Raw genomic sequence first — 14,118 nt, forward strand, 5'->3', positions numbered from 1 at the left:
ATATATATATATATATATACAGTATATATATATATATATATATATATATATAATGAACAAGTAACAGTGCTCTTGCTTTATAACTCTTTTTTTGTTCTGTAGCTCTTGGATCCTCCAGAGTGTGGAAATAGTTTTGTGGAGGCAGGAGAGGAGTGTGACTGTGGAAGCCCAGCCGTGAGTGATCTTACATCAACATCATGATCACATTAATCTGACACTGCTTATGTAATCAGGTTTTTTCTGTCTTTCTGCAGGAGTGTGCTAGAGAAGGGGAGAACTGCTGCAAGAAATGTATGTTGACTCAGGGAGCCAAATGCAGTGATGGTCTCTGTTGTAAGAACTGTCAGGTAGGCGCTGAGTCGAACAAGAAAACTCTGTAGCCTTCTGTTTGTGTGTGTGACTTTTAATGATCATTGTGCTATCTCTGTAGCTGGAGTTTATGGGTGTACTTTGTCGTGACGCTGTCAATGATTGTGACATACCTGAAATGTGCACTGGGAACTCCAGCCAGGTGAGGGCACTGTTACATACATCTCACAACACATCCTACAGCAGTAGAATTAATACATCAAAGGAATAGTTTAAAAAAGAAAATGTGCTGAAAATTTACTAACCCTCAGGCCATCCAAGATGTAGATGAGTTTGTTTCTTCATTTGAACAGATTTGGGGAGAAATTTAACATTACAACATTACATCACTTTCTCACCAATGGATCCTCTGCAGTGAATGGATGCCACCAGAATGAGAGTCCAAACAGCTGATAAAAACATCACAATTAAATTTTTAACATAGATTTTTTTTTTTTGTATCTTAATCTTTTTAATCGGTTTAATGGTATGGCTGTCACTTGGATGAACATGAATATATAAGATATAGCTTCTGGTTCAAGTCAAACACATTGCATTATGGGACACAGTATTCCATTCAGTGTGCTCTGCTTTATATTGCACATTTCTGCAAATCTAGTAGATCATACTAGTATTCTATGCATACATCAAATTCACATATCCTACTCTACCTGGTATACTGCATACGACATTCATTTAAAAACAGTAAATAGTATGCCATTCTAAACATGCTTTAAAATGTAAAACTCCATATATTTTTTAGTGTCCTCCAAACCGGCACAAGATGGATGGGTACACATGTGAGAAAGACCAAGTGAGTTTTATGTATATCAAATGTATATACTGTATATATATTAGTCATAATTTATTATTTATCATCTTATATTATTTTGATATATCAGTGTAACCTATTTTTCTTAATTTCACTCATTTTAGGGAAGATGTTTCAATGGCAGGTGCAAAACCAAGGACAGACAGTGCAAATACCTCTGGGGAGAGAGTGAGTGGCAATGTTATTTTAATATTATTTATACGCTATTATATTATTTATTATTATTTTGAATATTTTTTTTACATTTTATATTTAATTAAATTTAATTAAATTTTAATTTTAATTTTAACTTAACTTTTAATTTTATTTTAACTTTATTAGTTCTTTTTAATAATATTTCAAAGTGTTAATTTTTCTATTCTATTTGGTCTTAAAGGCAGGGTATGTGATTTTTCAAAAACACTTTAGAAAACTGATTCGTTTTATTTCAGTTTTAGTGTTATTCATTGTAGTACTTTAACTTAAACATATTTATTTCAGTTAGTGGTGCTGATGTAATTATGACGTGTGATGTCTCTGTTTCTAAAGAAGCAACATCGGCTGATAAGTTTTGCTATGAGAAACTCAACATTGAGGGCACAGAGAAGGGCAACTGTGGACGTGACAGAGACACCTGGATTCAGTGCAAAAAACAGTGAGTTCGACGGTCATACCACACTGATGGGGAAGTGTGTTAACCTTAAAAGTGTGTGTATGTATATTGTATATTTAAAAAAAAATTGTTATATTATAGAAATTTCTATGAATTTTTCCAGGCTTGAAAATTATGCTTAAAATCACATAATTTCCTAGTTTGTGTTAATCTTGTGCTAATTACTTTTTTCTAATTTATTATGGGATTACCTTAATTTTATTTACTCTATCTAGATTAAAAAGTGTGCATGTGTGTGTTTTAGGGATGTACACTGTGGATACCTGCTGTGCTCCAACATTTCTCCTGCACCCAGACTAGGAGAGTTACAGGGAGGTTTGACTTCTTTCTCTGTGGCCCAGCACAGCGCCTCACTGGACTGCAGGTACATACACAAACACACGCTCACTTCAGCTTTCTATGTGATTGATTTTCCTAAAGTGAGTTTGAATGTTTCAGTGGAGGCCATGTGCTGATTGATGGCAACACTGATTTGGGATACGTAGAGGATGGAACGGCGTGTGGGACGGATCGCATCTGCTTTAATCACAAATGCCTCCTAGTGCAGGAATTCAACTTCAGCACGTGCCCCGGCACCAACGAAAGGGTGATCTGCTCCGGACATGGGGTGAGAGATTGTGTGTGGTGTGAATTGTGACAGTTGTGTCACCCACCGATCCAGTTTCAGCTGAAAAAAAGGTGCACATTAACGAGTGCCAAATGCCATGAATAAATAATTAGAAGACAGTTTGGACTGTGAAATGGTAATTTTCTTATTTATTGTGGAAATAAATGTGCCAAATATTCTAAGTGTGGCAAAAATGACCTGACAGCTTTCATTCAAACAGAGAAGCCTGATATTGGTAGAGAAAGAAACATCACTATATTACTATATACACTATATAAAAGGCACAGCTAAATGTGAAATTTATGATAGGCTAATGGGATAATGTGAAGATTGTTGTAAGTTCACTTAAATTAAAAGTTATACTATTTTTATATAATAATGTTCTGTAACAGTTTAAGTCTATTAAATGATGGCACAAATTTTACTATAATGTAGAATAGCAACATTTATATTTAAAAAAAATATCTATTGGTATTGGTGATTAAACAAATATTTCAAATATACCGTCTTTATATTTTTCCTACTTTAATTTGGAGATTCATCGTGAAAATGTATTTATGGTTACTAATGTTTATGTTAGATGTGATTAATTGCGATTACAGAAAAATGTGCTATAAATTAGCTAACATTTTAATGGATATCTATCAGTATTGGTATTGGTGATTAAACAAATATTTCAAATATACCGTCTTTATATTTTTCCTACTTTAATTTGGAGATTCATTGTGAAAATGTATTTATGGTTACTAATGTTTATGTTAGATGTGATTAATTGCGATTACAGAAAAATGTGCTATAAATTAGCTAACATTTTAATGGATTGAAAGCACTGATTTTAATGTAAAATAATTTATTATGAATGTATAAATAATAATAAAAAGACAATAATAAATTGTCAAAATTTTATAAATAAAAATTTTAAATAACGTAATAAATCATACTGTGGGCCAGATTGAACTCTTTCATGTGCTATATTTACATTTTGTTTATATAAATACCCATAATATTTGAATAAACAGTTCACTGATTTAAGTCCCTGCATAATCTTTTATTGTAGCAAACGATTTAGTTAAATGCTGCTGTTCATCACTGTGTTTTGACTTCATTCTATAATTGCTTTATCTATATGTGTGTGTGTGCTGTAGGTGTGCAGTAATGAGCTCAGGTGTGTGTGTGACCTGGGCTGGGCAGGTGAGGAATGTAACGCCACCTCTCCTCTGAGTTACCTGCTGGTGCGACCCACAGCCAAAACACCAGGTAGGCCAAACTTTCACCTTTGCTTAGTCTTCACAAGAGAATGATATGCAGAACCAGTTCCACTATTTGTAGATCCTTTACCAACATGCATTACAAAACCAGCTTATGACATGAATCCAGAAGCAGCAGACATGGCAGTTATGAGCAAAAGCCTCCAGCAAGTGGAGACTCACCGCCTTGCTTAAAGCTTAAAGAATCAGATGTCGTGTCTGGGCATATTTCATTGGTAATTTGTGTAAAACGGACACATATGTCAACTTTACAAGAAATAAGGTGTTCTCTTATGCATCAGCGATATTAATGCACTGAAGGATTTTATTTAATCATTTTAATTTATTTAGTGAAAAACAGTTTAGAATTTATTAATTATTTACAAGATTTTTACATTCAATTAATCCTTACATTAAACATTTTGAATCTACTTGACTGTTAGGTTAAATTTGATGGTTCCTGTTATTGCAACACAATTGTAAGCTGTTTCAGATACATAACCATTAAGATATTTAACAAATATATATATATATAAATATATGAATGCTGAATATATCAAGATAATTTTTTTTGTTAGTCTGTTTTTCTTCTGTTCTGTTTTCATGTTCATGTTCATTCACCACTCACACACATTTCACACGCTTTTAATTTCTCTTTTTATTTTTCTGTTTCATGGCTTTTGTTTATATGCACTCGTTCTTTGTGGACAGGCTCATGTCTTTTGCTGGAGTGACAGTGAGTTTAGATTTGAGTTGTTGTTTGTTGTCGTTTTGTCGTTCACTCGCCCCATCATTCCTCCGTGTTTCTGTCTGAATGAAAGCTAGCAGTGTTTATCTGCTGTGCTGTGTTGTTATAAACATCGTCATATACCCTGTTTTATGGATTTTATTTTAAATGGATGCCTTTAACATACAGCCTCCGTGGACAGAAAGAGTCATAAATCTTTATCTAAATCTTTTTTCTGGTTTCTGTCTCTATCTGTTTTTATTCCAGATTGATTTTGGCATGCGGTCAACTGGACAAAAAAAAAGATTCTGTATCTATATCAGATTAGTTTTGGTTTGTCCAGATGATTGCAGGTCAGTGTTGACTTTTAGTTGCCATGGCTACACATTAAATGTTCTGTTCCTCTGACAGGCACCATCACTACTAACATCATCATCGGGGCCATTGCAGGCTCTATCCTGGTCCTTGCACTGATTCTTGGCATTTCTGCATGGGGATACAAGTGAGTCACATGACTACAGACCCCACAATAGCTGAAAACATTTTTTAACTTTATTTAAAGGGATAGTCCACCCCAAAATTAAAATTCTATCACCATTTACCTTCATGTCATTCCAAACTTTCTTGCACTGAACTCAGAAGAAGATTAGCAGAATCTCCAAAGGGCTATTTTTTTTTTTATTTTGTTGAAACTTTTGGAGCACAACAGCTTCTGCCTTCACTTTAATTGCATGGTGAAGAGCACCTCAGAAATTTTCTAAACAGTTCCTTCCGTGTGCTCCACAGAAAAAGTCATACATACAGGTTTGGAACGAGTGAGGAAGACACAGTAATTTTTGGGTGAACTGTCCCTTAAACTGGCATTTTACATGCACTCGTGATTGCAACAGGCATTGTTTACCACATACAGAACCAAATGATATACAGTTTTACATTTGTTCTTTTATTATGCTTTTCCCTGGATGTTTTACACTAATTGTGGTTGTTGCTTTTTTCTGTGTTTTCTCCCATGTGAAGGAGCTACAGACAGCGTCAGTATGTTGAGTCAGACGTACACAGAAGATTCTGTCGGTTTGTTCTCCTTTCTCTTCGTTTTCTGAGAGTGTTTTTATGTGTTGTGTGAGGGAGTGGAAAGTTTCGAATTACTGCTAAGGTTATTATTATTGCTTATACTTTTGGATTAAGGATTTCAACAAGCTCCCTAACCTATGTATTACATTTGCCACCCAAAAGTTTGGGTAGGTAAGATTTTTTAATTATATTTAACATAATTTCACATAAATTCTTATATGCTGATTTGGTGTTCACATTTCTTCTAATTATTATCAATGTTGAAAAAAGTTGTGCTGATTATTGCTGAAATTCATTCATGAAAAGAAAGTTCAGAAGAACAGGATTTATTCTAAATATAAATCTTCTGTAACAAATCTTTTTACTGTCTCTTTTGATCATTTTGATGTGTGCTTGCTGAATAAAAGTATTAATATCTTTTTTAAAATCTGACCCCAAACTTTTGAATCGTAGTGTACTTCATATAATTTTCTAAGTGATCAGATTTAAGATTTTTGCTGGTGGATAATATTCCCAGCTCAGTTTTCATATCAAACTTTCTTCATTTTGTCAGTCAAATGCCTCCTGGTGATTACGTGAAGAAGCCTGGAGATGCTGATTCTCTGTACAGTGATATGCCGCAGGGTGTGAGCTCAAACTCCGGCAGCAGCTCCAAGAAGAGGTCTGCCTACCTGTCTCACCTCCAAATCAACACCTGCTCTTTCACCCCATCTATCCCTTCCATCAGCCAAAACATCTCTCTGTTCGGCTTCAGGTGTGCTTCATCTCCATCTTCATCTTCATCGCTTTGCCTGCTCTGCTAACAAAAAGTGTAAAAGTTTACTTTGAGAGCTCAACAGACTTAATGGAGTTCCCAGTTATGTTTCATTTAAGTATCAACTTTGTCTCAGATGTTTCTGTGAAAATTGGAGACTTAAGACATGAATGAGACATTGTAACATATAGTAAAAGTATATAGCTATGAACTTGATGCTCATACATAATTTGATGAGAAATGTTAAAGTTCATACTGAGATCTCTGACTTTAAGCATCTTTGCAAATCTGAACACAGTTTGAGACATTGTGATCTCTTCTCAAACTAGAGATGTATGTGAGATTATTTTCCTCAGGACAAACATCTCAGAAGTCAGTCACCATTTGCGCTGGATTTAGTCACATTGCAGTCTAGTAGATGCAACTGAGATATTAAAAAGATCTTGTTTGTGAAGGGACAGTTCATACTTTTGACTCTGAGCTGTATATTATTAAAAGTGTGAAATAATTCCAGTTTTATTTGGCACAGACTTCTTCAAAATAAACTGTGCTGTTCCTTCTACTGGACCTCATTTTTAGTCAAGACTTGAAGATTTTTATTCCTTCTTTAATGACTTCTCTGCTGCAGGTTTGTGCTCAAAACTGTCCGTTTGTCTTTCTCTTGGTTATTGTTAGTCCTATCAGGCTCTTGTATCATTAATACTGGGACATAAGTAAGTCAGTGTCTTCATGGTGTCCATCTCCATGATCTCATCTTGCTCATTTCAGTGTGTTTGTTCTGCTCATCACAATGATGCGGGTCATTCCTACTTTACAGTATCTTTTGATCTCTGCTTAAAAATTAATGTACTGTAATAAGAAAGAACTTTTGATTTCTAGCTAGACATTTAGACCCCTGCAATATTGCCTAATACATTGCCAGTTTTCCATGATGGTATGCAGCACACAGAGACATGGGAAAAACACACTTAATTGTGTGCTAAAAGAAAGCAAACTGATATAATTTCTATCTTTAATAACAGTGAGTCCAATATTTTATCTAATGTATGGGAACATTAAAATGTACTGCTTAGTAGGAATGGCCCATGTGACGTCTCTGTCATTTGTTTTCCTCATACAGAACCCTTTTAATCGCTAACTGCATTTAATGAACTTCAATAAGAATTTCTCTGTTCTTTGGTCTGAAGATCTAATGGTCTGTCTCACTCCTGGAGTGAAAGAATCCCAGATGCCAAGCACATTTCTGACGTCTGTGAAAATGGACGACCCAGGAGCAACTCATGGCAAGGTAACGCACCCATAAATACATCTGCTCGAAATGGCAGAGCTTGCATCAGATTCGTCTCAGCATTCATGTGTTCTTCTCCTCTGTCGATGTAGGAAACATCACAGGCACCCGTAGGAAGCTCAAGGGAAAGAAGTTCCGTCCACGCTCCAACTCCACAGAGTAAGAGATGCAGTGTTGCCACAGTGACGTGTCACATGACACCGTACAGAGACTGATGTAGATGTTGGACTTTGCATTGAGTCTTAAACTCTATGCCATGTTTCAGTACTACAGTCTGTAGAAGTCCAAGCAAATTAACTGAAACGTTATTTTGTGTGTTTGGAGTAAATGTTGGTTTGTTTTGAGTGTGCATTGATGTGTGCATCGGTTTAACCTCTGGAACAAACAGCACGTTGAAACTGACCTGCACGTCTGTCATCATCTTTATGAACACAAGATACACTCTGATTCTGATTTCAGCTTGATGCTCGTTTCTGCACCTCAACTCTCTTTTTTCAAACGCATGTGACAAACTGACCACAACTAAAACAAAACACAACATGCAGCTGACCTACACAAATACTACAACTTTATTTTCAAATATTCGTTCAAATCTCAAGCAAGACATATTCAGAAACGCATTATAGTCAGCAGCATCGTACTTCTGAGATGTGCTTTAATGTTGAATAGCTTGATGGTTGTGGAAAAGTTCTGCTAAATTTAAAGGAATAGTTCACTGAAAAATAAATCATCATTCACTCATCATGTCATTCCAAACCTGTATGACTTTCTGTCTTTAGAAAGCGAACAGAATTTTGATGCTTTTTTATGCTAAACCATTTAGTGATCAGGGCCTGTTAAACTATTAAAAATTATCAAAAAAAAGTAGTCAGTTTGACTCAAGCACTATATTCTAAGTCTTCTGAGGCCATATGGTATGTGTCACAACCGGGACAAAGAGGCAGACAGGCAGGTTAACGTAAGTCAGAGAGGTTAATAATAGGAACTTAGGAGAGGCTTCCAACGGAAAAGAGATCAACATAGGGAGTAATGGAAGCAAACACACAGTCTTATCTGGGTCGGCACTCCGGTCCTCCGGCCGAGAATTGAGGATTCCGAGGGGGACAGGCAGATCGGAAGGCGAGGAACCAGGACAGAGAAGCTTGCAACCTTGAGACCAGCCGACGAGTGACTGAGGTGAGTGTGTATTTGACTGGTGTGGTAAGTGGGTGCAGGTGTCCGTGATCAGTAATCAGGTGATTGTGAGCGGGTGTAGGAGGCTGATTCGGCTGGTGAGGCAGGTGTTTCCGTGACAGTATGATATGAGGAAGAGATCTTAATTCACGTGTAATTACTGATAACCTTAACCTGTGCCATAGCTCTTAAATCTAATTTGCATACATTTATTCAACCTTGATGCTTGAAGAAATATTATATAATATAGATATAATATTGTAATATTACTGCGGAAACTGTGATGCAGTATTTTTCAGGATCCTTTTATGAATAGAAAGTTCAAAAGAACAGCATTTATCTGAAATATTAAAGACATTTATAATGTTACAGAAGATTTTTTTCCACTTTTTTCAGTTCAGTGTTCAGTTCTTTAAAAAAAAAAAAATCAGTCAGCTTACTGACCCCAAACTTTTGAACAATAGTAAACTGTAAACTTTTGAATATGCATGTGTGAATGAGATATTATTGCTACAGGAAGGGGAAGATTTTCATCGAATACGGCTTAAAGTACTTAATAAAAGTTCTTGTATGGCTTTGAATACAGTGCACAAGTCATACGGACTACTTTTATTATTCTGTTTTTGTCATTTTAGATATACACTAACCCTATTTCACTTTCATTGTATTGAAAAGAACATTCTAGTTTGTGTTCCACTGAAGAAAGAAAATCAAATAGGTTTGGAACGACAAGTAAATTGACAAATTTGACATTTTTGGGTGAACTAAGGTCAATTGGATGCTGATGTTACAGCAGCTGTTTTTTGTAGAGTCTTTGATTTTTTCTGTCCTGCACCAACCATAAAGTAAAAAAGCTTCATGATATCTGTGTAGGTGCTGTAGTCTAAGCTGCTGTCTGATCTCTCACCTGCATCTTGGACCGTAAAGAACTTTTACCAACTTCCTTCTTTATCCTGTTTCTCCTATCTCTGCTGTTCTTTCTCTTCTCCCCATACCCTTCCCTTTCTCTATCTCTCTGTTCACTATCGCTCCTTCCCCATCCTCCTGCAGGTATTTAACCCCTTGCGTCAAATCAGAGTATTATGTAACTAAATGGGTAGAAGATGTGAATAAAAACACTGAAGGACCTTATATTAGGTACAATAACATCAGACTGCATTATATCTGTCCCCTATTCATCAGTTTCCCTCCTCAGTTGTTCGTTCCCCTAACCAAATATCATTTTTCAGAGATGAGAGCTGAGTGCAAAGGTTTGAAGAGCACTTGCTGGCAGAAACGACCCCAAATCAAATATTAATTTCAAAGTATTTGTTTCTTCTAAGCCTTTATTATTCCATTGCAACAAGTCATCAACAGATACACTAGAAATTAAACTGCAGTGTCACATATTAGGGAAAGTTATTTAAAAGTAGTGTATTGTAAATGCATGAACATTTCTACAGTTACAAGAATCAACAGTATATCCAGACATCCAGTGTTTTGTAATCGTAAGTCATAAATGTTTGTCCTTAGAAATCTTCCATTCATACTTCACGAAACAGTCGTTTAACTGATGGCTTGTCTTTAAAGGAAGACAAAAGGCATTTGATAATCAGTACATCATTTGATGTAAACATCAAAAATCATGGGATGCAAGTATCCAAGAATGCCTTTCATATGATCATCTCACAAAATCAAGAACATGTTCAGATGAGATTTCAGTCCAAAATCAACTGAAATAAGAAATAATTTTTCACATAGAAAATATTTTTAGGACCATGAAGTTTTTTGTTACATTGTGACATTATTTTAATGACAAAAAAAGGACATTTAAAAAGAAATCTCAAAATTCTCATTATTGTAATGCAAATAAAAATAAACAATCCTTCAACAATGAACAATTCATTCAACAATCAAAATTGTCTTTATTGTAAAGCAAATATACATCATTGTACATTTTTACTACCTTTAATCTATTTGAATTTAAATAAAGATATTACAGTAGTTCTTTCACTCTAGTACAGTTAAAATGACTTTAGAATTAGAATCACCAATCAGTTATAATTATACATTTTTCAAGTAGTGTCTTAAGACTTGAATGTGTGGGAAACATTGTCACAGTGCCAATGATCATGTTCCTAAAAATGATTTTATATGGGTATATATATTTTATGTCATTATCATATATATCATAATTATCTCATTCATTTTACTGAACATAATATTTTCTTTTGATTTTGGACTGAAATATAACTAGGATGTGTTTTCGTGAGATTCACTCAGGTGCTCTGTGTAGGTTGTTTTATTTTTGCATCTGTGTGTGAACATCAAAAGACCAAACCAGTCTCATTTATTGTCGTTAAAGCTCTGTGTTTGTTTGATTTTAGTTTTTTGTTTTATTCCTCCTCCACTGCTCTATACCTCTCACACTCAGTGTCCCTCTCTGCATGCCGGCTGCTGCTTAACGTGTGTCGCTTTTGCACTCTGTGATGTCATCATCATTTGGCTGACATAAGTCTCTGTGACGATGATCACATGTGTCTGTCCTGATCACCTCATCATGTCCGCCATGTTTGTAAGCCCACATGACGTTTGTTAAACATCCCAACAGCACTACATTGTGCTCGCGGTATCTGCCCAGCTTCACTCTCCAGTAAGATCCAGTGGGTATTTTTGTGGCAAGGACTGATGAAGTTAGTGATTTTGGATGATGGTTTGCCGTGGAAACACTCCCTCTGACCTCTTCAAGGGGTCAAAGGTGACAGCTCCATGTTTGTTACCGCTAGTATCCGGTTCACGCACTACAGTACTAATGTCACATCTCTCCGTACCCTCAGGACACTGTCACCCGCCAAATCGCCCACTTCTTCAACGGGCTCCATCGCCTCCAGCCGGAGATACCCCTACCCCATGCCTCCCCTTCCAGATGAGGAGAGGAAGGCCAACAGACAGAGTGCCAGGGTAAGACTTACCATATGTCAGCGTCACTATATTATCATATCATATAGTTTCCTCAGAACAATGATTTAGCTTTTGTTTCTCAAGGGGTTATTACACCACATTTTCTGCACAATGTGTAACTTTAGAGCTTTTACTCAAGATGATCAGTCCACTAATGAAGAGATCTTTCGAAATTCATTAAATTAATTAAAAATGAACCTACATTATAAAACTAATCAGAGATGAATTTGACATTTCGAAAGATCTCCTCATTAGTGGACTGATCATCTTGAGTAAAAGCTTTGAAACATTTACAGCATTTACATTTGTTTTGAATCAATGGTTCGGAACTTGTATCAAACTTTCAAAATTCCAATGGTTCGCCACTAGATGGCGTCAGGGTTATTATACAGTAGTTAACTAAAACTAAAACCATTTTTAAAAAATCGTTACTTGAATCAAATAAATGCTAGCTGAAATAAAATAAAATATGAAAATGTATTTGATTTCAGCTAGTTTCCAAGGCAACATTTCTAATTTTTATTTAGTTTAACTTGATGTACTAAAAATTCTTAAAACCTATATAAACCTATGTAAAAACAACAAAAACTAATAAAAACGACAACAAAAAGCACACAACAAAATTACTCAAACTTTAACTAAAATTAACATGAAATCAGAAAACAAAAATAAAATCTAATTAAAAATATATTTAAAAACTATAATAGTATCTCAATTATACTAAAATAACACTGGATGACATTGATCTGGTGAACACATGAACACGTGTCAAATTCATCTCTGATTAGTTTTATAATGTAGGTTCATTTTTAATTAATTTAATGAATTTTAATACTTGTGTGTGTATAAAAAGGAAAATGAAACTTAAATGCTACTAATTGACTTGTTTGTCAAGCCCTGCCTAATAACACGAAACAATTGGTTCAGAGCTTCGAAAAGCGTTGTTTTCCCATTGCTATCATGCACAGATCATATGAAGCACTTAGTCAAAAAGTAAACTAGATACCCACAAGCCTGGGGCCACATTCACAAAAAAACTGTGAGGAAGATAAGGCATTTTTTAAGATTAATTTTAAGAAGTTTCTAAGAATGTTCCTAAGTGCAATTCTTGAAAATTTTCTTGAAAGAAATTCTCAAATATTTACTCAAGAACATCTAATTTTGCTGAAGACTTTGTGCCGCCTGCACATTATTGTAATAATCATAATAAGCATGCATACTTTTTTCATCATGACTGGCTTGAATAGCATGTGTTCATTTTGTCTGTGCGTGATCTGTTTCAGCTGTGGGAAACGTCAATATAAAAGAACTCCTCGAAACTGGTCTGCAAAACTCCGTAAGGATTTTCCTCCGCTTTTGTATGAATGAGAAAATGAAATAAGAAAATAAGGAATTCAAATGGAGAAACAAGGGACGAGTGAATGGAAGAGTTGGGCGTGGTCTCCTCTGATCTCTGTTCAGCATTTGTGGCATGGAGCAGTCTCACCCTGGACGTTGAGGAGCGTGGTATCAGATTCCCATTCCTGCTGTCATTCATAAACAGGACTCAGGAACACGATTTCATCACGAGACAAACCCGGAATGGCAGCCGTGCTAAGCAGAAACAGAAACAACAGCAGCCACTCCTGCCCTCGTTAAACCCCACCCCCTCCTGTGACCCCACACATGCCCTGCCCCGCCTCCAAACACATGCTGTCTTGTGATTGGTGCCCTTGTTGCCTGGGTGCAAGAAGCTCATGCAGGAGCAGGAAGTTAACTATTGTTTTGAGCGCACGCTGTCACTGTAGAACCTACTGCTGTATGCATGAGAAAACATGTTTATCGATTCCTTGTAGTGTAACGATGTACAAATGTTTTAAGATCTTTCACTCAAGGGTGCCGCATGTATTGAAGGACAGCTTCGTAGGCTGGTAAGATTCAATCCCATTTGAAACCCCCACGTCCACTTCACCAGAACATCACCCGGGCCCGTTCATGCAGTCATCTCTTCTCAGAGAATTTTGTACATATGTCATATAATTCAGAGTGAAATGTGAGAGTGTAGTATTTTTCGGTTTTAATGTTTGGTTGTGCAGAGCGTGGTGGAACTTCTCTTCTGCTTTAGAGTGTCTGTCCTGTGATCGTCTTCCTAAATTTACAGAATCCATCACAAGCCTAGCACACGCTACAAGGCAGAAGCGCCATTTCATGATTTCTGCATCAGTCCCAGATCATAGCAGTACGTCACGATCACTGACACTTTTGTAATGTCCAAAATCTTCTACTTCAAATTGAGTAGTTAAAGGAGTTAAGATCAATTTTAAAGTTGTGACAAACAGAAATAGCTACAGATCTTTTTTTCCTCTGTGATGTATATCTTGAGTGTAACTGATTATTGAAAAAGAAAAACTTTAGGACAGGGACCTGCTTCCATCTGTAGGTTTTTGATTGATGGAGGCAGATCTGAATGCCAGTCTGCAGAAGAAGGTGGTCGCTGCAG

At 35.9% G+C, this 14,118-nt stretch overlaps 1 protein-coding gene across 2 annotated transcripts in view; it reads left to right on the plus strand.

The window, feature by feature from the left end:
* Positions 1 to 13,210, plus strand: part of LOC107714333 (disintegrin and metalloproteinase domain-containing protein 22-like) — a 71,373-nt gene extending 58,163 nt beyond the window's left edge. Inside the window, exons 16-32 of one of the 2 annotated variants that reach the window (XM_016520147.1) lie at positions 103 to 174; positions 255 to 347; positions 431 to 511; positions 1,112 to 1,162; positions 1,285 to 1,348; positions 1,709 to 1,814; positions 2,077 to 2,196; positions 2,271 to 2,439; positions 3,585 to 3,696; positions 4,825 to 4,915; positions 5,431 to 5,484; positions 6,038 to 6,238; positions 7,426 to 7,526; positions 7,619 to 7,685; positions 11,516 to 11,639; positions 12,923 to 12,975; positions 13,101 to 13,210. In XM_016520147.1, coding sequence (XP_016375633.1) covers positions 103 to 174; positions 255 to 347; positions 431 to 511; positions 1,112 to 1,162; positions 1,285 to 1,348; positions 1,709 to 1,814; positions 2,077 to 2,196; positions 2,271 to 2,439; positions 3,585 to 3,696; positions 4,825 to 4,915; positions 5,431 to 5,484; positions 6,038 to 6,238; positions 7,426 to 7,526; positions 7,619 to 7,685; positions 11,516 to 11,639; positions 12,923 to 12,943 — 1,527 coding nt within the window. In that variant the 3' untranslated portion in view covers positions 12,944 to 12,975; positions 13,101 to 13,210. Of the gene's footprint in view, positions 1 to 102; positions 175 to 254; positions 348 to 430; positions 512 to 1,111; positions 1,163 to 1,284; positions 1,349 to 1,708; positions 1,815 to 2,076; positions 2,197 to 2,270; positions 2,440 to 3,584; positions 3,697 to 4,824; positions 4,916 to 5,430; positions 5,485 to 6,037; positions 6,239 to 7,425; positions 7,527 to 7,618; positions 7,686 to 11,515; positions 11,640 to 12,922 lie in introns of both variants that reach the window. The other variant, XM_016520146.1, reaches the window with a different exon arrangement.
* Positions 13,211 to 14,118: the final 908 nt, after the last annotated feature.

The sequence above is a fragment of the Sinocyclocheilus rhinocerous genome, unplaced genomic scaffold (genome assembly GCF_001515625.1).
Source record: "Sinocyclocheilus rhinocerous isolate Xijiao unplaced genomic scaffold, SAMN03320098_v1.1 scaffold629, whole genome shotgun sequence".
NCBI lineage: Eukaryota > Metazoa > Chordata > Actinopteri > Cypriniformes > Cyprinidae > Sinocyclocheilus > Sinocyclocheilus rhinocerous.